The 24,488-nt window shown below is 44.2% G+C and overlaps 2 protein-coding genes across 5 annotated transcripts in view; one reads left to right on the forward strand and one right to left on the reverse strand.

Moving 5' to 3' along the window:
• Positions 1-24,488, reverse strand: part of MYCBP (MYC binding protein) — a 227,919-nt gene that overhangs the window by 87,787 nt on the left and 115,644 nt on the right. The gene's annotated exons all lie outside the window — the stretch shown is intronic.
• Positions 1,123-23,125, forward strand: OSCP1 (organic solute carrier partner 1). 4 transcript variants are annotated; one of them, XM_081962414.1, is made up of 10 exons: positions 1,151-1,416; positions 8,627-8,781; positions 11,746-11,913; positions 12,817-12,897; positions 13,255-13,358; positions 13,583-13,711; positions 13,800-13,869; positions 14,298-14,437; positions 14,607-14,670; positions 22,534-23,125. In XM_081962414.1, the coding sequence occupies exons 1-10, from the start codon at positions 1,305-1,307 to the stop codon at positions 22,648-22,650; spliced, it is 1,140 nt and encodes a 379-aa protein (XP_081818540.1). In that variant the 5' UTR covers positions 1,151-1,304; the 3' UTR covers positions 22,651-23,125. The 4 variants fall into 4 exon arrangements, with proteins under 4 accessions (XP_081818541.1, XP_081818540.1, XP_081818543.1 ...); XM_081962417.1 differs by lacking the exon at positions 1,151-1,416 and adding an exon at positions 1,520-1,822; XM_081962416.1 differs by lacking the exon at positions 1,151-1,416 and adding an exon at positions 5,634-6,070.

Below are 24,488 nucleotides of genomic sequence, written 5' to 3' on the forward strand. Positions count from 1 at the left end.
ACGACCAGCACATATGTGCGAGGGGAACCTTTACTTTTAGTTTGATGAAAAGAAGGACCAGGGGAGACAGGAGAGCAGTCTTCCAATATCTCAGGGGCTGCCCAAAAGAAGAGGGAGTCAAGCTATTCTCCAAAGCACCTGAAGGCAGGACAAGGAGCAATGGGCGGAAACTAATGGAGGAGAGAAGCAACCTAGAAATAAGGAGAAATTTCCTGACAGACCGGTCAGAACAATAAACCAGGGGAACAACCTGCCTCCAGAAGTTGTTGGTGCTCCAGCACAAGAGATTGGACAGCCATTTGTCTGGAATGTTAAAGGATTTCCTGCTTTTAGCAACGGGTTGGAAGTAGACCACCACCAAGGTCCCTTCCAACTCTGTTAGATAGTCCTCGACTTATAATGGTTCACTTAATGACCATTTGAACTGAGGATGGTTTTGAAAAAAATGAGTTATGACCATTTTTTCACAATTATGATCCTTTCAGCATCTCTATGGTCATGTGATTGACATTCAGATGCTTGACAACTGACTGACATTTATGACTTGCAGTGTCCTGGGATCACGTGATCCCCCTTTACGACCTTCTGACAAGCAAAGTGGAGAAACCAGATTCACTTAACTATGTTACTAATTTATCAATTGCAGTGATTAACAAATGCAGCAATAAAAGTGGTAAAATGGGTCAAAACTCACTTAACAAATTTCTCGGGTGCATAAATGTTGGGCACAATTGTGGTGATAAATTGAGAACTACCTAGAGTCTGTTATTCTTTCCAATAGGACTCAGCTGCCCAGCGGCAAAAATTGGATCACGTGACCGCTGCAACGGTCTTAAGTGAGAAAAACGATCGTGCCTCTTTTTCTCGTGGTGTTGTAACTTCGAATGGTCACTAAGCGAATGGCTGTTACTCAACGACTATCTGCAATACAAAAAGTGGAGCAGACCGTGGGCAGAAGTCGGGGTCACAGGCGGCTGAGCGCCGTGGGTGCGCCTGAAATGAGCGGTCCTTGCGACACACCCCTCTAGAGGCCGCGAGGGGAAATGCACAGCGCTCACCTCCGCAGCTCAAGGGACCCGCCTTCATTCCGCGCGGGAGGATATCGTCCCACCCTCTTCTTCGCCGATTGGCCTTCGTTTACTCCTCCCCTCCCCCTTTGTCCCTCAGGCCAGCCCGGAAGAGCACGCGCCTATGGAAATCCGGCCTCCTTCGACCGGAAGCCGCCTCCGGTTACCTTGGCGACGACGCGACGCTCCTCTCGCCGCCTCGGGACGCCGGCAGGGGCTTCTTTCTGCCCGCCCGCCATGTCGCTGCGGACGCTGCCGCTGCTCGTCCTCAACCTGGGCGGGGAGATGCTGTACATCGTGGACCAGCGGCTGCGCGCGCAGAGCATCCCGGGAGACAAGGCGCGCCAAGGTCAGGGGGCCGCCGGGAGGGGCCCCGAGAGTGCAGGCCCCGTCGCCTCCCCGCAGCGCTTGGGGAGGAAGGCCGGGCCGACCCCCAGGGCAAAGCTTTGCTGGCGCCCATCCGAGCCTGATTTGTTTGCCATAGCAATAAAGTGCGCAGTCAAAGTGGGAATAGGCCATATTTGTTCTTGATGACGAAACCTCTTAGAGAGCGCTGTGGTCGACCTTCGTCCCTGGACCCGGTTGGAATCGGGCCCAAGGGGGGGGGGGAAAGTAGGGAGACCGAGGGGCTTCTCTGTCCCCTGCAGGCTCCTCTTTCCTCCGGCCTCCTCCCGAGCCCGAGGAGGCTCCTTCTTTCTGGGCTTTTGGAGAAGGGCCCCCTCTCAGGCAAGAACAGCTGGCGTTCCCTTTAAGAGGTATTATTACTACTCTGTGTGTATCAGAAATGGAGCCCTGGGTGTGAAAGTGAACCAGAGAAACCAAACACCAAGATGAGAATAAATCAGTTCACGGGGGAATGACGGTGGCTAGTAGGAAGACCTTCACACACACACACCGGGTTCAAATTTAGACTAGAATAGAGCTGGAAGGGACCTTGGGGGTCTTCTAGTCCAACCTTCTGCTCAAGCAGGAGAACCTATACAATATCAGACAAGAGACTGTCCAGTCTCTTCTTTAAAAAACCCACTGATGAAGCACCCACGATTTCTGGAGGCCAGCTGTTCCACTGCTTAATTGTCCTCACTGTTAGGACGTTTCTCCTTAATTCCAGGTTTCTTCTCTCTTTTATTAGTTTCCAATCGTTCAGGACCTCTGGAGCCAAAAACACCCGAATTTAGTTTAGCTTTGTTTATTTACCTCTATGTGTTCTGAAAACAAAACTCTATGAGAAATGGATAGACTGAAAAATAACAAAATAGTAATATTTGTTTGGTTGTTTGACCAGGTTGTGCTTCAGGTGAAATCAAACAATCCGGTTCTGCAGATTCTTCTTGTTGAGAAACATGGAATCACTCTAAAACAATAGCCCATCCATGTGGATCTGAGGTTGTCTCAGCATAGCTTGGTTCCCTGTGAATAATTTTTTTGTTTGTAGTTGGACACGATAAAAGTTGAGCTGCTGCTGAGCTGTTGCTTCATTTTCAAGAATTTTTAATGCTGGGAAAATGTCATTCTTTTCCAGAGTGTGAAATGGGCTTGAAAAGTGATACAATCCCATTTCATAACACCTATATCACTGCCACTTTAAATACTCCTCAATAGCTGTCTTCTGCTGTGCAACATCTTATTAAGTGGAAGACTAAAAAAATGTACATCCCTCTTCAATTCTTTTCCGCGATGTTCTCAGTGTGTTCTTAGTACTTGACCCGCCATTTTTTCTGTTTTATGCTTCGTGTAGATGAATGGACTGATGTGGACAGGAGACGAGGTACTGTAACATTTTTAGACCTGCCCTGAGATTCCAAACTATGTATATGCAGTATGTTGAAGGATGCTGCCAGAAAATCTCTTCAGAGCAGTTACTCAATTACAAAAAATTGTTGTGTTTAAGTTGTGGAAGTGATTGGTCTGTTTTATGTGTTATAAGGCAAATCCATCACCTTATTGGGCTCAAAAAGGTGTTGAGATGGACAGCTATAGAAATCAAATAAATAAAATAGAAAAAACTATAGGAATCATTGTTGAACAGGCCAATTTGTTAATCCAGGTTAAATATTGTCATTAGACAAGACAAATTTGACCTATTGTAAAACATCCTAAAAATATTAATTGTGCTGTTTCTGGCTTCGCTTTTTAATCTATTCATGCCTGATAATGCAGATTATCCAGGAACACGTATACTATATTCTGTATTTCAGTTATTGACATCCTATGAAATTTTGTTTTTGTTTCCCACAGTAGATGGCTCCCGTCCCTTTGAAAATTATTTTCTAGCACTAATTATTATGGTTCCAGCAAGGGATGAAACGAAGGGATGCTTGCTCTTAGGAAAAATAATGGGTTCAAATAAGCATAACTACAAAAGGTCTACCTTTCATAATAGGCTGCAAAAGCAATAGGAAGAAAAAGCATGCATCTAGCAATCTTCTTCAGTCTGGAAGTTAGCATAAAGTGCAACTTCTTGCAGTAACGTCTGGAGATGGTGTCGGAGTCAAACGTGCCGGGAAACACCAGCTGAGATTGTGAGGTTGAGTTCAAATCTTCATGCAGCCAGGGAACTCATTGAGACACATTCTTCAAGGATAAATTTGGATGGTGATAATATGCATTCATGACCCAGGAAAAGGAAAGAAAATTCTAGAAGTGAAAATATATTTTAAATTAATAACCATTTAAAAAATATTGCCTATTCTCATAGTAGTACTTAATATACTTTTTGGCAATAAGCATTCTACTAGCTATAGATGTCTTGCACTCAAGATAATGCTTTATAAATGTCTACACATTATTTGACAATACTTGATCAAGGTTAAATTGAATCAAATCTTTTTTGCCAATAAAATTCCCTGCTCTAATTTGACTATAAACTGACAGAATTAAGATGACATTTGGAATTCCAAGATCTGCTTGTTTTGTTCTGTTTATTTGCTTTAATTTAAAAATAAAAATATAAAAACCCATTTTAAACACAGCATTTGGCACAAACAATTTGTAAACAGTTAATCTAGAATCTATCAATCTAGAATGACATTGTCTTTCCATTATAAAAGAAAGTATATTTTATATGCCTCATTCTGTAGTTCCATAGTTTTTAAAACATAGATTGATTCTGCATTTAGGTACATAATTCAGAATCATGTTCATATTAAACATTACTCTTTTCCCACCATATAAACAAATTTATGGATTTTAAATCAATATGGAGTGATATTGAAGCAAACCCAGTCATAAGAAGACATCTTATAGACCCCTCTGTCATCTTACACTTTCATTATAATAAGGTTGGCAGTTAATTATTTCAAACATTTAATTGATATCAGCAAATTTGAGAGTCAAAGTACAAAACTAAAAAAGCCTGTTTACTGAAATCATAACCATGGTTATCACATTTTATTCTTCCCAAAACATAAAATATATAAAGGAAGAAACAGTAGCAAACCCAGTCACTATTAAGCTTCAAAGGTCTACAGGGAAAAAATGTTTTCACAGTGTTGTACAATGTCAGTACTAGAAATAAATATCAAATGAGGATTGGCCACAAAGAAAGGCTGCCTGCTTGTCTAATTACCCCTTTCTCCCAAGATGATGTAACCTTGAAGAGGCCTCTTGTAGATCACCCAATATGAGAATCAGAATAATGTGGCAAAAAGTAGTATTTGACGTAACTTGTAACTATATCAATGTCTTTATAAATAATAACCAGCACTTTGAGTTGGGCTCAATAACTAGAAAAAGGTGTTCTGTCAACAGGTATGCTTCAGTGCATTTTAAGTAAGTCTGCATCATGTTGTTCAATGATGAAGAACAGATGAGGAACTAGTAAAACTTCTTAGCCAGAAAGAGTTCTGGGAAAATATCTACAGACCCCTCACATCTTGGACATAAACTGTTTCAACATCTTCCCTCAAGACAACATTATAGGGCATTGCACACCAAAACAACAGACACAAGGAGTTTCTCCCCACCATGCCATCTCTCTGCTAAACAACTAATCCCCACAATGCTGCCAAACTACCTAGTAGGAGACTGTATTACTATTTTCGAGTTTGTTCATGGGAATGTAATCAATATAGTAAGAATGCAAGGAAAATGTTGCAAGGAATGTTTGGAGGTTGGGATATGTCTTCGAGTATCTGAAAGGCTATCATGTAAGAAGGCAGGGCAGAATTATTCGGAACTATTTCAGAAAACAATACAAGAAACAAGTTTAAATAGCAAGGAAATCCATTTTGAATAGATATCAGGAAAAATGTATTGGTAAGAGCTGTTCAACAATGGAACAAGACTCCTATTAGCCGTGTTTCTTAAAGTGTGGTTCTAGTACCCCTCTTGGGTCCACATAATCGAATGTATTTGCCAGCCTATGTTGAAAAATAACTATTAATATCCTATCAAATGAAAATTGGTAAGTGGTAGTGACAAGGAATGCATCTGTGTGTGTGTGTGTGTAAATGTTTAAGAAACTGCCTTAGAGAACGGTAGGCTCTCCTTTGCTAAAGGCATTTACACAGACTGAATGGCCATCGATCAGGAGTGTTGATGTTATGGACTCTTGCAAGCGTTGGACTACATCACAGGTCGGTAAACTTAAACACTCAAAGAGCCATTTGGACCCGTTTCCCACAGAAAAGAAAACACCAGGAGCCATAAAGGTCCTAACCGGAAGCCCCCTGTTCAATTCTGGAGCTGACCGGAAGTTCAGTTCCCCCACCATAGAGTCTCCTCCTAGCGCGGCGTACTTTTTCCTCTTCCTGTCATAATCGAAAGCCCTATCAATTGTGGAGTCAACTGGAAAACCCTCCCCTTGCCATAGAGTCTTCTCCTGGTGCACTGTGCTTCTCTTCACCCGCCCCTCCCACCAGAAGCTCCTCTCAAAATTGTGGCACCGACCGGTGACAGAGCCACAGCAGAGGGAGAAATGAGCCACATGCGGCTCCAGAGCCGCAGTTTGCTGACCCCTGGACTACATGATCTCCAGACTCTCTTCCAACTCCTTTTATTCTGTAAGTCTATGTAGTAGCATGTCTGGCATGCGGGCATGATGCAGATACTGCATTATGCACCAGTTTTAGCCTCCATGTTGTTTTAAAATGTAGCCCTGTAGCCCTGTAGCCCTATAGCCTTCCAACTCTAAAATGCTATGAAACCCTCTTGGTTGCATGAATAATGTCTAATTGTTCATATGCAGAATGCAAACAGTTTTGGTCCATTTTGTTTCCCCTCATACTATCAGTTGCTTCTGCTGTAGAATTAGTAACCAGGGCAACCATTCTTGCACATAACTGCCTTAATTTGCTACTTCTAATCTAATCTTCACAAATTGGTGCCCTCCAGATGTATAGGTTCACTTTCCATCATCATCAGAGATCGTGGGCACGGTTGGGGTTGATGAAATTTCCACTCTAAGGCATCTGAAAAGACACCAAGATGGGGAAATCTGCTCTATCCCAAAATTTATTGTTTGAAGATATTTTCAGTACCACTCAGTATGACTTTATCACATTTGCTCATACTGTCATAAAATTTTTGTTTGTGTAATCAATTTAACAGATAGGGATGCAAAGCAGACTGTAACAATGAGTGTCTGTGGGGAGTAAATAACAGCACGTGTGTGGCATTATCATGAGCCTGCCTGCCTGCCTGGGGTATGGCATCAGATGTTTGGAACTCATGTATATAATGGTAGTATTTGGCATCATTGCAATTTGTAGTGGGCACTAGTGGCAGCCACAATTATTACCCAAGTGTCCTACCTTTGATCCGCTTATCTATGCTGTACCATAGTCTTGCAGGTAAATTAGGGGATAATCATTTATTTAGGAAAAAGATGCTTAATGTGCATAGATTTGAGCAACAGGTTTATAAAAAGAACTCCGCTCCGAATGGTAAATGTACAATGCAGTGGCTGCGTAGCTTTCCTTTCTTGTAATCACTTTCTTGGGGGGTTCAGTCTCAGGGCACTCCAAGTGCAAATTGCAGCAGGCTTCTGCTACAGGTCCTGGAACAATTCAGGAATCCCCAGTCAAAAACGAGGCATTAAGCACCTACCCCCTACCCTCTGAATATGCCTTGTGTTGTGGGGGTAGCACAATGCAAAAGGCTCTTCCACTGGGGTCAGTACTGAATGGCTAACAGGTTTTCTGATTTGGAGTCTCATCAGCACACAACAGTGATGAAGGCTTTTGTATAGATATTTTACGTTTCAAAGTTTGTCCAGAGGGAATTGTGCTGCATATCTGTCTCTGGAGATTCTGTGATTAGCAACACATTTGGATGCTAGGCTGAATAATTCTAGGGGAAAAAATTAAAGTGGCAGATAGAAAAGGCATTGTGGGGAATGTCCATACGATATACCCTTAATCCATTTTCTGGTTTTGCATAATTCACTCAATCATGTAAGCTAGGTTAAAGTATATTCATATGAAGCTCCAAAAAACCCCACACCTCAGTTTAAAAGTAAGCTGTGCAAATGCAGCCAATATATTTGCAACAGGCCTAATTAAGTGTGTTGTGGGGTCACAATTGATTTGACAGTTGTGCGGAGAACTGAAGAAATTCAATTTTTGTCTCCCTCCACTATGGATAGGGAAAATGATAATATTGGATAATACTTAACAGTGTCTTCATCAACCTCAGGAACCGCCAACTCTTCTGTAATAAATTTGAATCTGATCTCAGATCTGATGATGCAGTGCTGATAATTTCCAACCTGTTTGGTATCTGATCCTCCCATACACAGTCACAGTTAGAAAGTCAGTAACTTAAGTGTTGAAGGTCATTAACTCCTGGTAATTCGTGGAGTAGAGAGTTCTTCAAAGCCAGGAGATCCAGATTATGGATCTCATGGGCAGAAAAAACAACTCCATCCAGAGTTGCCTCAAACTGTGAGATGGGCAGGATACAAACCAACAAAAAAACAAATGTTTAACTGAATGCCACTGTGAATATTTCTCCTGGCAAGTAGGGCATCCAAATATTGATAATTAAACTACTGTGCCTAAAATGTGACTTTCATAAGAAAAAGGGATCTTCTACTATTTAATGACTGAGGAGCTTAGCCCAACTAATTGCAGAATCTTAAAACTGAGATATAATAATTTTTCACAATAAATTACATCATATTTAAAATGTTTTTGTCACAACTGCAAGAAGCAGAACTGAAGCACTATGGAAATGCAAAAACTAATGTTGCAAATTATAACTGCTAAAGGTGAAAAATATGCCTCTTGGATTTTGAAAACATTTCCTTTCAATTCCTTGTTGAAAGAAGGAATTACCTGGTGTAGGAACAATGGTGAAGCAGTTTTGAGCATCTCCTTTCCAAATATAAGAAAATGTTTTCCAATTCTTGCATTGCTATCAGTCTAGTGAAATCCCTAGCAAGAAATCAGGAAATAATCTTCTGCATGCCTCTTGTTCAATGGAGGGATATTCTGGGGGCAAGGAAGTTCAAGTGAAAAAGCAGCCTTGCCAGCACGTCTTCTACATTGCAAAACACCTGCTTCTTCCTGGGGAAACTAAATTGATTTCTAACAATTATTATTATTTTATCTTTTCAGTGATGAATGACATCATTGGGGGCATCTTCAATAAAAATTTTATGGATGAGCTGTTTAAGCCGCAGGAACTCTATTCCAGGAAAGCCCTAAGGGCAGTTTTTGAGCGGTTGGTTCATGCCTCCATCATGAGACTAAATGCCCCCAGTATGGATAAGGTAAGGCCAAACCTTTCTTTTTCTCTAGATGTCTTCTTATGAATCTGGGTAACCCTTTTTTTAAATCAAGAAAAGCCATTGTTAAGTTCACACAACTTGAAACACAGATGCACATGGAAGGGGAAAAATGATCTGAAATACTGATTTTCAGTGCATGTATTTAATCACATCAATGCTACTGACTTTATAGCTAAGGACAAAATATGGTGTCATGTAGTCTTATGAAATGTCTACCTGTCTTTTTCTGCTTTCTTAACCAACAAGTGAGCTTAGCCCTTGAAACATGTCCCCCCTGGACTTGTCCATCCCATAGCTTCTCCTCATCAGCCTTCCAAAATGGCAGTCTGAACGCTCAGCTTCAGCTTCACTCATTTGTATGTTCAATTCTCATTTGCTGATTTCCATTCGTATCACTTTTCTTCAATACTGTTATTGAGCAAAATAGATACCAAGATTTTCTTTGCTAAGGGAAAGCATCTGAATATTTCATTAATGTGTTTACATGTGTATTCTTCAATGAACTATTTATAATCTTTTTCAAGAAACTATGTGGTAAGTGAATACTTACCTATTTACTTTATATTATATAAAGTATACATACACATTTAAGATTTATGTTTAGATACATATCAGAATGCATGTGTGATAATGTCTAGTAAGTTTGCTGCTGAGATATTTCAAATCATTTGCTTTATCAGCTGAGGGCTTTCAATTAATTTCATACTGTTCTTTTTCACTGTTGTTTATTACAGGAAGTCCTCGCCTTAGGACTACAATTGAGCCCCAAATTTCTGTTGCTAAGCAAGAGAGTTGTTAAATGAATCTTGCCCCTTTTTACGATTTTTTTTACAATTGTTAAGTGAGTCGCTGCAGTTGTTTAATTAGTAACATGCAGTGGTGGGATTCAATTTTTTTACTATCAGCTCTGTGGCTTGGTGGCCATGTGAGTGCGTGGGCGTGGCCAACTCAGTATCACTCCCACCCAGTCACATGAACCACCACCACCCCAGCCACACCTAATCTGGTTTTGTGGCTCCCTGTGTTTTCTGTGGGGAATGGGTCATGTGACTGGGTGGGCATGGCAACTTGATTGGTCTCACCCTTAGGAAATTTCTCCTTAGTCCAACTCACAATAAAAAAGCACTTTTCCAATATTTAGAATAGAATAGAATAACAGAGTTGGAAAGGACCTTGGAGGTCTTCTAGTCCAACCCTCTGCTTAGGCAGGAAACCCTGCTTTAGATAAATGATTGTCCAATGTCTTCTTAAAAACTTCTTAAACACTGGAAGTTCTTAAAAACTTCAGGTGTTGGAGCATTTACAACTTCTGGAGGCAAATTGTTCCACTGATTTATTGTTCTGTCAGTAAATTTGAGGGGCGCCTACAAAAATGAGGGAGTCAGTCTATTTTCCAAAGCACCAAAAGGCACATCAAGAAACAATGGATGGAAACTAACCAAAGAGAGAAGCAACCTAGGACTAAGGAGAAATTTCCTAAGGGTGAGATCAATCAATCAATGGAATAGTTTTGTCTTCAGAAGTTGTGGGTGCTCCATGACTAGAGGCTTTCAAAAAGAGTGAGGGAAGTACACCCCAAAAGGACAGTGCCAGGCACCACTAAAACAATGTAGAAAACTTAAAACAGCCATTCCCCTTTTTAAAAAAAGTCAATCCAAAGCAAACACAGTAGCTGAGAGGGAAACTAAGAGCAGCTGCTCAAGCTAATTGAAAGCCTGGATGTGCTGGCAAAAGCCATTAACTATTATTCTATGTTCTAAATTGGGTGCTTCACAGCAGAAGCAATACAGCTGGCTGGACCACACAATTGATCACAGAAGTGTTACTTAATACTCTTTATAATCAAAATGTTTGTAATCTTGTCCTTCTTCCTGAAGGGAAGAGGTTAATCCCTTCCCTAGATGGGTGATTGATGAGTTTCCCTGCCCTAATCCTGTTTGTTGTTTATTGATTTGATTCAGCGTGTATCAGCTGCATTCCAGCTGCAACTGTTAAATGGAGCTATTAACTGAAGGGAGAGAGAGAGAAAAAAAAACCCTTTCTTGCACTTTATTTTTCACCGGTTCTCCAAACTGCAAAAGTAATTAACTAACGGGAGAACCGGTGAGAGGCGGTTGAATCCCACTTGTGGTAACATGGTTGTTAAGCAAATCTGGCTTCCCCGTTGATTTTGCTTGTCAGAAGGTCTCAAAAGGTGATTGCAGGACCCTGGGACACTGCAGCAGTGGTGGGTTCCGGATCCTGTCGCAACCAGTATGCTGCGACAGGGCCGGACGTCCACCTCAGGCACGCACGCTGCACACGCCATCGCTCTGTGATGCCCCAGCTTCTCGGCGAGGTCGCGCAGGCGGCAGTACGCTGTGTGCCCATGCTCAGTTGGCCCGTTTCCCTCAAAAAGAGGTAAGGAATGCGGGTGGGTGGGGCCACCAAAGCACCATTCCAGTACGGTGGCTGCTGCTCGTACCGGGCTGTACCACACTGAACCCACCACTGCACTGCAGCTGTCATAAATTCATGCCAGTTGCCAAGTATCCAAATTTTGATCATGTGATCATGGGAATGCTGCAACGTTCATATGAAAAACGGTCATGTCACTTTTTTCAATGTTGTCATTTTGAATAGTCACTAAATGAACTGTTGTAAGTCAAGGACTATCTGTATATCTTAATATTTTTAATTCTAACCATCACCATATGCATTTAAGTAAATAATGTGCAATATATTGTTGGTAGGTCCTGGGCATGAATGTATTTCCTGCATTTTAACAAACATTGCACTGAAAGCTAACCAGGATCATTGATATTCTTCAAGTAAAATCCTGCTAGCTGTATTGAAATGAGATGCTAAGTCAGTTATTGTGTTCTAGCAAAACATTAGTAACTTTATAAATGCTGCCACGCTGATCTGGCCTCTATGATTAACTGATATCTCTTGGTTCTTCTGTAGCTTTATGATCTAATGACTATGGCTTTCAAGTACCAAGTTCTCCTCTGCCCTCGACCCAAGGACCTTCTGCTCATCACTTTCAACCACCTGGATGCCATTAAGGATTTTGTCTATGAATCACCCAAAATTCTGAACCAAATTGATGTTACCATGCGCAAGTTCATTGATGTATGAATGCCGTACCTTCTATCTTTTGTACAGAAAAAGTATAAAAGAATAAAAGGCAAAGTAAATTATAGAAAGAATTATAGCTTTATCAAAAGTAGATTTACCTTTCTGGGAATAAAATTAATGGAAGGAACAAGTGAATTGCAGATGAGCTGGGTTCATGACACCCTAAAATTCCTAAGTAACCATCTACAGTTTTAACCTTACCCGTTATGCATACCTATACGATACAGTTCGTTTATGCTTTAGTCTCTCATGCCCACCCAAAAGTCACAGAAAATTAAATAAATTACTATATTTTAGTTAACTAGACTGTAGTTAAATATATTGTATGAGCAGCCAGGGCATAGAATGAACAGTGATGGTTCAGTGGTACACCATCAGTGAAAGATCAAACAGGTCGATCATGTCTTTAAATGAATTATGACAGTGGTGGTTGCAGGTGGTATGCCCCGGTACGGGCGTACCAGAGCCTGCCCGGAGCACCGAGTACCGTTCCGGTACGGTGCTCTGGAAGGCCCGCCCGCCCGCCCAAGCTCCTTACCTGTCCTTTAAAGTCTTTGGCGCTTCCGCGCACAGCGCATACAATGCCTGCGCGATGCTCTGCTGAGCAGCTGGAGCATCGTGGAGGCGTCGCTGGACAGTATGATCCATGTGCGTGCTCTGGAACCCACCACTGGATTATGAAATTAATTCTAAACCGTATAAGCATGATGCACCTGCATCTAGATTTTCATCTGATCATTGGAACTGAGAGATTTGGCTTAAAAGTGGGGTCCTACAACCTATCACCAAAATAAATATAATAATCAGATATGAGGCCATATGAAATACTTGGCTTGAAAATGGGCAAGAAGAACTGAGAACTCATCAGATGTTGTCGCTTCTGATTCTTTTTCCTAGACCTACGTCTTGCTCTCTGCTGGGGAACTTCAGCTCATCCGCCAAACGCTGCTCATCTTTTTTCAGGACATACATATCAGGGTTGGCATGTTACACATTATTTCTATGGGGTGATAATGGTAAAAAGAGCCGAGGTGGCACCGTGGTTAGAGTGGAGAACTGCAGGATACTTCAGCTGACTGCTAGCTGCAGTTCGGCAGTTCAAATCTCACCAGGCTCAAGGTTGACTCAGACTTCCGTCCTTCCGAGGTGGGTAAAATGAGGACCCAGATTGTTGGGGGCAAGAGGCTGATTCTGTAAACTGCTTAGAGAAGGCTGTAAAAGCACTATGGAGGGGTATATAAGTCTATATTATGCTATTGCTATTGCTAAAATGTTTAGCATAGGTGATTTCCAAGTGAAACAGATTTATTGACAAGTCTTGGTATTTCTTTATAGGTTTCCATTCTCTTAAAAGATAAAGTGCAGAATTCCAATGGCCATTTTGTGCTGCCAACCTCAAGCTCAGTTCCTTGGGGGACAGAGATCCCTGGACTCATCAGGTGAATCCTTTGACTTACCTTTTCCCTAAACTATCCTTAACTGGATCAGGTGCTGATCACCAGTCCAAATGGATGTGGATCCCCAGCTTCATACTACAAGGTGTCTTGGGGGATAACGGGTCTTTACAAGGTTGGGTTGATGAGTGAATTTTTTAGTCCCCAAACTCTCCTATCTATTGTATAAGAAAAAAAGGAAATGGTATTTACATTTTACAATGTTACAGACTTTATAACAATAAAGAAGATGAAATTCAGAGGATCGAGTTCAGCAGTGGAGGAAATTATGTTCTTCCGTATCGGGAAGGCTCATTTGACCTTCATGGAGACAGAGTCATTAGACTGGGGACAAACATGTAAGTCATGGTTGTCAGCATTTCAGTTTGGGACTTTCAGCAATTTTCCTCTATGGCTCTCATGTACCTAAATTGAATTAATCTCTAGATACAGCATCAGCCGGCCTGTAGAGACAGATGTATCAGGGGCCACCAAAAACTTGGCATCTCGTGCTAAGGTCAGTGCCTTTGATTTACCCTCAGAAACACAGAGCAAGGCTCTGTTTGCTTCCCATTTCATTTTGTTCATTTGTTTGTTTCAGGATTAATATCCTAAATCCCTGGATTACTACACTGGAACAGACACTTTGTCTAGAAGCTATTTGTTCAGAGTATTCTGCAGAACTGTTTAAAGTTTGATTTCATGTTTCTTTCCTTCTGTTGGGATCTGACTATATCCATTGCAACTAAGATGGATTCTGCTTTACTCCAGGGCTACTTACTAAGTGAAAGGGGGGGGGAGGGGAGTGGTATTTCAAGCCTACTGTTTCCAGATAGGAGAAATTGGGAAACCTATAATTAGCACCAATAACATTTCACATTAGATCAGATTGTGTAACTTACGTGTTTCTTTCCATAACTCTTAGAAATTCTGTTGTCAATGCAGGAGTACACTGCTCCCAACCCTCTTGCTAAAGAAGAGCTGAATTTATTAGCCAGGCTGATGGGTGGCTTGGAGATCAAGAAGCCCCTAGTCAAAGAGGGTGGTTTCCGTCTGAATCTTTTCACCACTGATGAGGAGGAAGAGTATGATACTTGGCTTTAAATGGTAGTAACAATGGGGGTGGGTCTTCCATATATCCAGAGTGACCCTTGGCCTTTGAAATACCAGGGGTCATTCTCCTGAGTATGTGAGTTAGTGATAAAAAGTCAATACATGGAGATTAATCAATTGTATTTATTCTGATCTCTTAAGACACGCTGCCCTGACTCATCCAGAGGAGTTATCCTATCAAGTTCTCAATATCCATGCAGACCAGGTAGACATTTGTTGCTGCATCTTATTATTTCTTTACAAAAATAAGTAACACAGGTTTTCTTTTAACTGGTCCAACTTCAATTTGCATATGTAAGCTTTTAAGTTTCATATCCCTCTTAATGTTTTTCTTCCAGTTAATAATAATAATAATAATAATAATAATAATAATAATAATAATAATAATAATAATAATAACTTTTATTTCTAGACCGCACCCTTTCCTAGGCAGGACTCGGGGCGGTGTACAGTCATGTTAAAACCATATACAAATACATAGACATGAACATAGACATAGACATAGACGTGGACGTAGACGGAGGAGGTAAAAAATATACTGTACAATTCTTAGTTAAAATACAAATATTAAAATTCCCTTAAAAATTCCCCAATAAAATGTTTGCCAGGAGGTGGAAGATGGAACTGTCAATCAGCTAAGCCAGCTAGTCGGAACAGGTGAGTCTTGAGCTTCTGTCGGAAGGAGGGGAGGTCATTGGTAATTCTAATATCGGGAGGGAGGTCATTCCAGAGGGTTGGGCCCATCACAGAGAAGGCTCTACTCCTAGGCGCCACCTGCTGGCACTGCTTGGCGGATGGCACCTGGAGGAGTCCCTCCCTGTGAGAGCGGATAGGTCGTAGGGATGTATGAGGTGAGATGCGGTCCCGCAGGTAACTAGGTCCCATGCCATGGAGCACTTTGAAGATAGTAACCAACACCTTGAAACGCACCCAAAAAACCACAGGCAGCCAGTGCAGCTCGTGCAGGAATGGTGTTATGTGGGAGTATCTTGATCCTCCCATGATAACCCGCGCGGCCGCATTCTGAACTAGCTGCAGTCTTCGGGTGCATCTCAAGGGGAGCCCCATGTAGAGAGCATTGCAGTAGTCCAGGCGAGACGTCACCAGCGCATGAGTGACTGTGCGTAGGGCGTCCCGATCCAATAGGGGGCACAATTGACACACCAGGCGAACCTGGTGGAACGCCCCCCTCGCCACGGCTGTCAGATGGTCATCCATCGACAGCCGGGCATCAAGGAGGACACCCAGATTGCGCGCCCGTTCCACGGGGGGCAATAATTCGCCCCCTATGGCCAGTGATGGCGTCAACTGGTTAAATCGGGGCGCCGGTAGCCACAGCCACTCAGTCTTGGAAGGGTTGAGTTTAAGTCTGTTGTCCCCCATCCAGACCCGCACGGCTTCCAAACACCGGGACAACATTTCGACGGCCTCGGGGTGGTTTGGGGTGGAAATGTACAGCTGTGTATCATCAGCGTACAGATGGTATCCAACCCCAAAACCACGGATGATCTCACCCAGCGGCTTCACATATGTGTTGAACAGAAGGGGCGAGAGGACCGAACCCTGAGGCACCCCACAAGTGAGTGGCCTCAGGGTCGACCTCTGCTCCCCTGCCAACACACACTGCGTCCTGTCGGAGAGATAGGAGCGGAACCACCGCAAAATGGTGCCCCCCACGCCCATCTCTTCCAGCCGGCGCAATAAGATACCATGGTCGATGGTATCGAAAGCCGCTGATAGATCTAATAGGACCAGGATAGAGGAACAACCCCTATCTCTGGCCCTCCATAGATCATCTACCATAAATATACACAAATAAGATGATTTTTAGACAGCACACATTCATAATATTCTACTGTTATTTGTGGATTAGTCTGAAAAAATATTTTCTGTGCAAAATAGTTAGAAGCTTCCATGGACCCATATGCAGACCAAAGCCAGTCCTGATTGGTTGTTCCCTGTGACCAACATTCAACGAAATATAGCTGTTAGGGTTCTAAATACCATGCAGAAATAAATCATTGTCCAAGGCAAAACATCCTTAAAGGTGCAATTTATTCCGCAGGCATGTTAGCACGGCTATGGAAATTCCAACTCTGGAAGTACATCCTCTGGGTTCACCCAGTTGAAAGTTCATCATTTATCCCCACACCCACAAATCCATCACATGTTCCAATCATATTCTTCCACGCTGACATGCACACCAATCTTCTTCCGGCCAGGTGTCGAGATGCGGAGACAAAAGATGACCTTGGCTTCTATAAAAGAATGCCAACATACATTCCACAATCCTACTCCTTTCTATCCCCCCCTCCCAACTACTACACTAATGAAACAGCATAGAAAATTATAAGAAAGTGTGGCAGGCCAAAGATCCTAAAAAGAATATAACTACAGGCCTGACAATAGCATTGTTTCCAAACAAAAGAAGTCATTATAACTCATAGTCATGGAGAGGCCCCACCTTCTCCATGGCTTTTAAGAAAAGTGGGAGAGGAAAAACTGAGGGAGGTCAGTCATGTAGCTAGGACTTCCAGAAGCTTGTTTTAATCATAAACCAGATTAAAGGAAGGTAGCAGACCACGGCTCAAAATCCTACCAGATTAATAAATCTGGAATAGATCATGAAAAACAAAAAATTAAAAGCACACGCACAAATAATCCATTTCTGTGAAAAGGAAAATGAGAAATGTTAAGAATCCATTATGGATGAATTGGAAAAGCACAAAGAAGACATACATGAAATGGAAGTAAAGACTCCTAAGACAATCAAGGAAATGGGGGTAGGAAGTGTAGCTCCGGATTGATAAAGACATAGAGCAGGGGTGTCAAACTCGATTTCATTGAGGGCTGCATAAGGGTTATGTTTGATCCTGGGGGAGCTGGGGGGCCTGGCCAGCTCAGTGTTACTCATCGAGGCCCTGTTTTCAGCCACGATGGCCTCCTACAGCCCTCTGCCAGCAAAAATGGAACTCGGGAAGGATGCGTGCGGCACTCCTGAGCTCCATTTTCGCTGGCAGAGGCACTGTGGGCCAGTCCTTTGCTCTTTCCTGGGCAGTCCCACAGGCCAGATCTAAGCACCCTGCAGGCTGGATCCGGCCCGCAAGCCTCGAGCAGGCAGAGGCCCAGGCAAGGCTGGAGTGGAGGCTCCGAGGCAAGGCCAGAGCCAGGGAATGGCACGTTCCCCGGCCAGGGTGGCTGAGGGGCCGGGGCAAAGCCAGAGCAGGGAAATGGTATGTTCTCCCACCTGGCAACAGGTGTGCGGGTGGCATGCTTACCTTTGATGAGCAGAGCAGGCGAGGTGCGGAGATTAGCTGGGCCGCGTGGTGAAGGCAAGACATAGAGGGCGGGGTGAGGTGGGCAGGGCCTTCCGATAGTGCAATTTGCTGGTTCTCTGAACTGCACAGAATCATTACTACCATTTCGGTAGAACTGGTCTGAACCAGCTGAATCCCACTTCTGGATATAAATGCACCTTAATCTCATTAAAGTGTTTGGCAAAGTCTCCCCTGATATACTTGTGATTGAGATGGATCAAATGTAGGCACTGCTGTCCAATATAATTAAAATTGCTTAAATCATCCCACTAGTAACTAGTAAATGATTCAGCATCCATTGCCTAGTGCTCTTCAGCATTTTTATAAATGGCCTAGAGAGCTACTTGTGACTTGACCCCTGTCCTGTGGCTCCCTGTTGACCCTGCCCCGCGATTTGCTCTCCGCCCCAAGAAAGCACGAGCCTATCGGCTGCTTTTTGAGATTCCGCGTCCTTCGCAGGTAGCTCAGCACCAGCCACGGTCCCCTTCATGTTGGCTCAAGAAGGAGGGGAATGGGGAGCAGCAGCCATCGCTGGATGCAGGGAGGGAAGAGCTCCAGCTCTCCTGCGCTGCACAGGGTTTTTCTTGCCAGGGCTCTCCTTGCGCAGGAGCTGGAGCTCTTCCCTCCTTGCATCTGGCGACAGCAGCTGCTGCTGCTCCCCATTCCCCTCCTACCTAAGCCAACACGAAGGGGACCATGGCTGGCACTGCGCTGAGGAGTCTCCTGCGCAACGTGGCTTTCCTGTGTTGTGCAGCCAGCTACTCACTTCACTGGGACTGCGAGAGGAGTCGTCGCTGTCCCCGCCACTGTGATCCTAGCCCATGAGGGTATTTTGCTTGTGTGCACACACACACACACACACACACACACACACACACACACACACACACACCCGTGTTACCCCTGCCCCCTCCTCCTCCGCCGTGCTTTTGAGAAGCCATGAGGCCTTTTTTCCCCTGCTCCCACCCCCTCCGTCGTCTTCCTACTGGCTCCTGCAGCCTCATGGCTTCTCAAAAGCACAGCGGAGGAGGAGGGGGCAGGGGTGATGCGGGGCTCAGCTCAGGTGCTCCGAGCGGAGGGGGAGGCGCTGCTGCCACGCGTGGGGATGCCGGCTGGAGCTTTGGCGGCTTCATCTCAGCCGCAGCGCCGGGCGGCAAATCCGGCAGTGCTGTTAGAGGAGGAGGAGGTGGCAGCAGTTATTCTGGTGGCGGTGGGGGCTTTGGGACTTCACAAGTACCATCAGTCGCCCTGTGCTCATCAAAACAAGTCCGGGGAGGTCCTTTGCAGGTGGCCAGTTCTAGCCGCCTGCAAAGGACCTCCCCAGCTTCCGGAGCCTGTGGCAGTAGAAATCACTGTGCGGCAGTTGAAAACTGCGCGGTGTTTTCTTGCCACGTGCGTGGTCGCGCAGCCATGCACCTTAGGGGGAACATTGCCTGTGACTCCTGAGTGCATAGACAGGATTATGGGGAGACTCAGTGCTGCCACTTGTGTGCTGGACCCGTGTCCCTCTTACTTAGTTTCGGCTTCCCGGGAGGTAACACGAGGCTGGCTCCGGGCGATTACCAACTCTTCATTGAGAGACCGCCTTGAAGGAGGCAGTGGTGAGGCCCCTCCTTAAGAAACCTTCCCTGGACCCAGCCTCTTTAGCCAACTAATGTCCAGTCTTCAACCTTCACTTTGTAGCGAAGGTTCTTGATAGCGTGGTAGCACTTCAGCTTCCCCAGTACCTGGACGAAGCTGCCTATCTGGATCCGTTTCAGTCGGGTTTCAGGCCTGGGTACAGCACGGAGACGGCATTGGTCGCGTTGGTTGATGATCTCTGGCAGGCCTGGGACAGGGGCTGCTCCTCTGTCCTGGTCCTATTAGACCTCTCGGCGGCTTTCGATACCATCGACCATGGTATCCTACTGCAACGACTCGGGGGGTTGGGAGTGGGGGGGCACCGTTTTGTGGTGGTTCTCCTCCTACCTGTTGGATCGATCGTAGTTCGTGTTGACTGGAGGGTGGAGATCGACCCCGAGGCGCCTCACTTGTGGGGTGCCCCAGTGGTCAGTTCTCTCACACCTCCTGTTCAACATATACATGAAACCGCTGGGCGAGATCGTCCGTGGTTTTGGGGTACGGTATCATCAATACGCTGATGATACCCAACTTTTCATCTCTACCCCAAACCACCCAAACAATGCCCTTGATGTGATGTTCCAATGCCTGGAGGCTGTTCGGATCTGGATGGGGACGAACAGGCTCAAGCCTAATCCCTCCAAGACTGAGTGGCTGTGGTTTCCGTCATCCCGATTTGTGCATCTTGTACCATCTTTGATGATAGGGGGAGAAATTTTAGCCCCCTTAGAGAGGGCCCGCAATCTGGGAGTCGTCCTGGATACGCGGCTTAGTTTAGAAGAACACCTGACGGCCGTGACCAGGGGGGCCTTTTACCAGGTTTGACTGGTATGCCAGTTGCGCCCCTTCCTGGATTGGGATGCCCTGTGCACAGTCACTCACGCCCTCGTCCTTTCTCGCCTGGACTACTATAACACTCTCTACATGGGGCTGCCCTTGAAGAGTACCCAGAGGCTTCAGCTGGTCCAGAATGCAGCCATGCAGGTTGTCATGGGGGTACCTAGGTGCTCCCATGTTACAACCCTTTTAGGCGGCCTGCACTGGTTGCCAGTTGTTTTCCAGGTGCGATTCAAGGTGTTAATTATGACCTTCAAAGCACTCTGTGGCTTAGGCCCAGGGTACCTGCGAGACAACCTACTGCCACCGGTAGCCTCCCACCATCCAGTACAATCCTACAGAGTTGGCCTCCTCAGGGTGCCGTCGGCCAGGCAGTGTCGTCTGGCGACCCCCAGGGGGAGAGCCTTCTCTGTGGAAGCCATTTCCCTCTGGAATGAGCTGCCCCCGGAGCTTTGCATAATTCCCGACCTCCGGTCCTTCCGGCGTGCCCTAAAAAGTTGCCTTTTCCAGCAAGCCGGACTGGCCTGAATAAAATACATTATTAATTTTAATTGTTATTTTTAATTTAATTTCTAAATCTCATTGTAAATATCTATTGGGTTTTTTGGATATTCTATTTAATCTTTCTTTTAACTTTTGTAATATGTGTTTTTATGTTGTATGCCGCCCTGAGTCCTTTGGGAGAAGGGCGGCATATAAGTCCAATAAACCTAACCTAGCCTTCCTTCCCTTTCCCTCTTTCTTTTTCTTTCTTTCTCATTGAATATGATAGCAAATCCAAAATAAAGTTATTAATGGTGGGAAATTGCTCCTCTGTAACCTTTTCATAATGAACTTTAAGTTGAGAGAAGCTGGCAAGATTGTACTAACAGCAATAACATATTATTTTGATTTCTGTTGAGTTTGACAATATAATACATTATCCAAAATGATAAGTAATATTATTTTTAGATGCATTTTTTGCCATCTCTGTTATTTCCTTTAAAAAAAATCAGACTTGGATCCAATTTGTGCCTTCTGGCAAACTGCAGTTTTCTTGGCAAGACATCTAGCTTGCCATTGCTTTTGTCATAGGTTTGAGGAAATTTCTTTCTTTCTTTTCCCCTTTCTCTTCCTTCCTTCCTTTCTCTTCCTTTCTCTCCCACTTCTCTCTCTGATTTGTTTCCCTCTCTTCTCCCTCTCTCATTTTCTTTTTCATTTCTCTCCCTCTTTTTCTGTGGGAAACGGGTCCAAATGGCTCTTTTGAGTGTCTAAGTGTTTTGAGTGTTATAGTACAGTGTTGGCAAACCTTTTTCTAAAGGTGTGTCAAAATTGCGCCTGTGTGCACACGTACCCATGCAACTGCATATGCGGGTGAAACCCCCCCCCCCACATGCACATGACCCCCCTGCACCCTCCCAGGCTCTGGGGCTTTCCTGAAGCCTGGGAAGGGTGAAAACAGCCTCCCATGGCCCTCCAGAAGGCCAAAAATCAGCTGGCTGATTCGCACCGGAACTGAGGGCTGCCATGCCAACAACTGTGGCTCCACGTGCCATAGGTTCCCCCTCACGGTTATAGTATAAAGTTGGAAAAATCCTTAAAGGTTAAAGCTTAAGTGCTCAGTGCAGGATTTTCTACAGCTTATTTCACAGATGATCATGTAACTCTTGTTTTTAGCCAAAACTAGTGAGCTCTCTGGGTATGATTATTCAGCCAAGTGTGAAAGCATCTAATTAATCTTCTAGCCCATATTTTATAGAGAACATCTTGAGACTATCAAAATATACTAATCTTACATGATTCTTCACCAATACTGTAAATAAAAGGGTATTGTGGATAGAGGAAAGTCCTCAGCTGAAAATAGAGATAAATATTAACAGCTTGAAATTAAAGGAAATTAAGGCTGAATATTATTAAAACTGAATATAAGTATCAGCTTAATAACATTAGCAATAGCATTTAGACTTATAGACCGCTTCACAGTGCTTTACAGCCCTCTCTAAGCGGCTTACAAGAGTCAGCACATTGCCCCCAACAATCTGGGTCCTCATTTTACGGTCCTCCGAAGGACGGAAAGCTGAGTCAACCCCTCGTGAGATTCGATCTGCCAAATTGCAGGCAGCCGGCAGTCAGCAGATGTAGCTGCACCACTGTGGTTCTTAATAGAGTGGATTGATTTTTTTTAAGAGCTGTTTTGTTCAAATGAGATGTTTTGAATTCATACACTTTCATTCATACTGTCTTAGGGTAATATTGTATTTTGTCTACACTTCTATTCTTACATAAATACTTACTTGCAACATTTATTGAAACAGGACCAGCAACGGAACGAGGAGCTAGATCGTATCAGGGGGGAATTTGAGATGTCGGAACAGCACAATGAGACAAACAACAAAGAATGTGATTTGTTGGCGATGATGGATAAGCTCTAACCCTCAGCTCTGAAGAGCCACACAGCTTTCATGCAAAGGAATGTTAGGACAGCCAGCTTGATGTTAGAAGACCTGTCAGATAGAACAGAATGGAGCTACCCATTTTTTGTTAGGACTGTCTGAGAGCCATTTAACTGGAACTGTCTTTTCTCTGGCATTAGGAAAATGTGGGCACAAGTGTGGGAGGACATTCTACTGGATGGGAGTTTTGTTCCTGTGCTATTAATGACTCTGCTCATGTTAGCTATTGTTAAAATGAAAGCCCATAAATCCCCAGGTAAGTTCTGTAAATAAAAAAACATGCTATGAGGTAACAATTTATGTTACCGTAAAAGCTGAATTTGATATTGCAGCTATTGTTTTTAACTGCAGCTGTAAATAAGACACCATTGTTTCACTGCACTGCTCACTCCGGTAAGTTTTTGTAATCAGAATGTGACAAAAGAAAGTTACTGCTCTCCCAGAGGTGACTTGACTCTCCTAGATGTATATTTCATCTTGGTATCATATAGTTGGTTAGAGTTCACATAATAAGACAAAACTAAAATTATATTGGAGCCCCATAATAAACTCTAGGACAGCCTTATTTTTTCAGTTGTTACACCCAGGGCATTTCAGGCAAATGAGGTTATGGTTGTGTTTCACACGATCATCCGTACCAAAAATGATCTGTGGTCCCACAACAAAAAACAAGTAAACAAAATCTGAGCCTCTCCCCCAAACTCCACTCCAAATTTAGGAGAGTGACTGGTGGCTGCTTTTCTTACCAACGGATAACTGAGGGTAGAAGGGAAAAGGAGGGCAGGGAATCCACCACTCGTTGCCCTGAGATTGACCCACATTTAAAACTATGGGGCCACCTGGCTGCCTACCCTCTTTGTGAGGTGCACTAAAGGTCAGTACAATTTACATAAGCATTCATGCTAATTCAGAAGATGGGAAGAAAACACGTAAAATGGCCACCTTGCCAGGGTACAAAGTTACTCTTTGCCAAGGACATCATTAGTTCACTACTAAAGGGACTCAAAAATGGCTTTAAGTGTCCCAGGGTGGAAGTGGTGTTTCCACGTAATAGCAATAGCACTTATTTATTCGAGTATAACGCGCACACGTGTATAAAGCGCACCCCCTAATTTTCGATTAAAAATCGGTATAAAATTTTGTTTCACACCAAGCATTGTAATTGACAAAAAAACGTTGTTGAACACGTGCGGCCATGACTATTGCCGCCGCTGCTGCCGCCGTTCACAGGACCCGCCTCTCACCCTCTTCCTCCTGCCGACTGGAGGAAGAGGGTGAGAGGCGGGTCCTGTGAACGGCGGCGGCAATAGTCGCAACTTGGCGACGGGCCGCCCCGGCTGGGAGACAAAGGAGGGGAAAGGTGGCAGGCAGCTGAGTTGCGACTATTGAGCACGGCGCGGCGCCGCCTGAGGCCGGGATCGAGGCTGCAGTCTGGAAATTTACAATTCGCCTGCGCCCTCAATGGACCGGCCGCCACTGCCACCCCACCCCAGCCCTCGTTTATAACGCGCACCCAAACTTTGATTTCTTTTTTTGGTAGAAAATTTTGCGCGTTATACTCGAATAAATACGGTATATACCGTTTCACAGTACTTCTCTAAGCGCTTTAGAGTCAGCATATTGCCCCCAACAATCTGAGTCCTGAGCCTGATGAGATTCAACCTGCCAAACTGCTGGCAGCCAATGCTCAGCAGAATTAGCCTGCAGTATCGCACTCTAACCACTGGCCTAAGACATCCCATGCAGGCAATCTTGGTCTCCAAGAGGAGGGGTAAGGCGGGGCTGCCTGCTTTGAGCCAAGGTGATCCAGCTGATCA

Source organism: Natrix helvetica (genome assembly GCF_964273705.1).
Source record: "Natrix helvetica genome assembly, chromosome: 9".
NCBI lineage: Eukaryota > Metazoa > Chordata > Lepidosauria > Squamata > Natricidae > Natrix > Natrix helvetica.

Bases quoted from the DNA above. Each gene is read 5' to 3' on its own strand.
- OSCP1 (XM_081962414.1), top strand. From the start codon at position 1,305: ATGTCGCTGCGGACGCTGCCGCTGCTCGTCCTCAACCTGGGCGGGGAG. The intron at 8,782-11,745 runs GTAAGGCCAAAC...GTTCTTCTGTAG, and splicing joins ATGCCCCCAGTATGGATAAG to CTTTATGATCTAATGACTAT. The intron at 13,712-13,799 runs GTAAGTCATGGT...ATTAATCTCTAG, and splicing joins ATTAGACTGGGGACAAACAT to ATACAGCATCAGCCGGCCTG.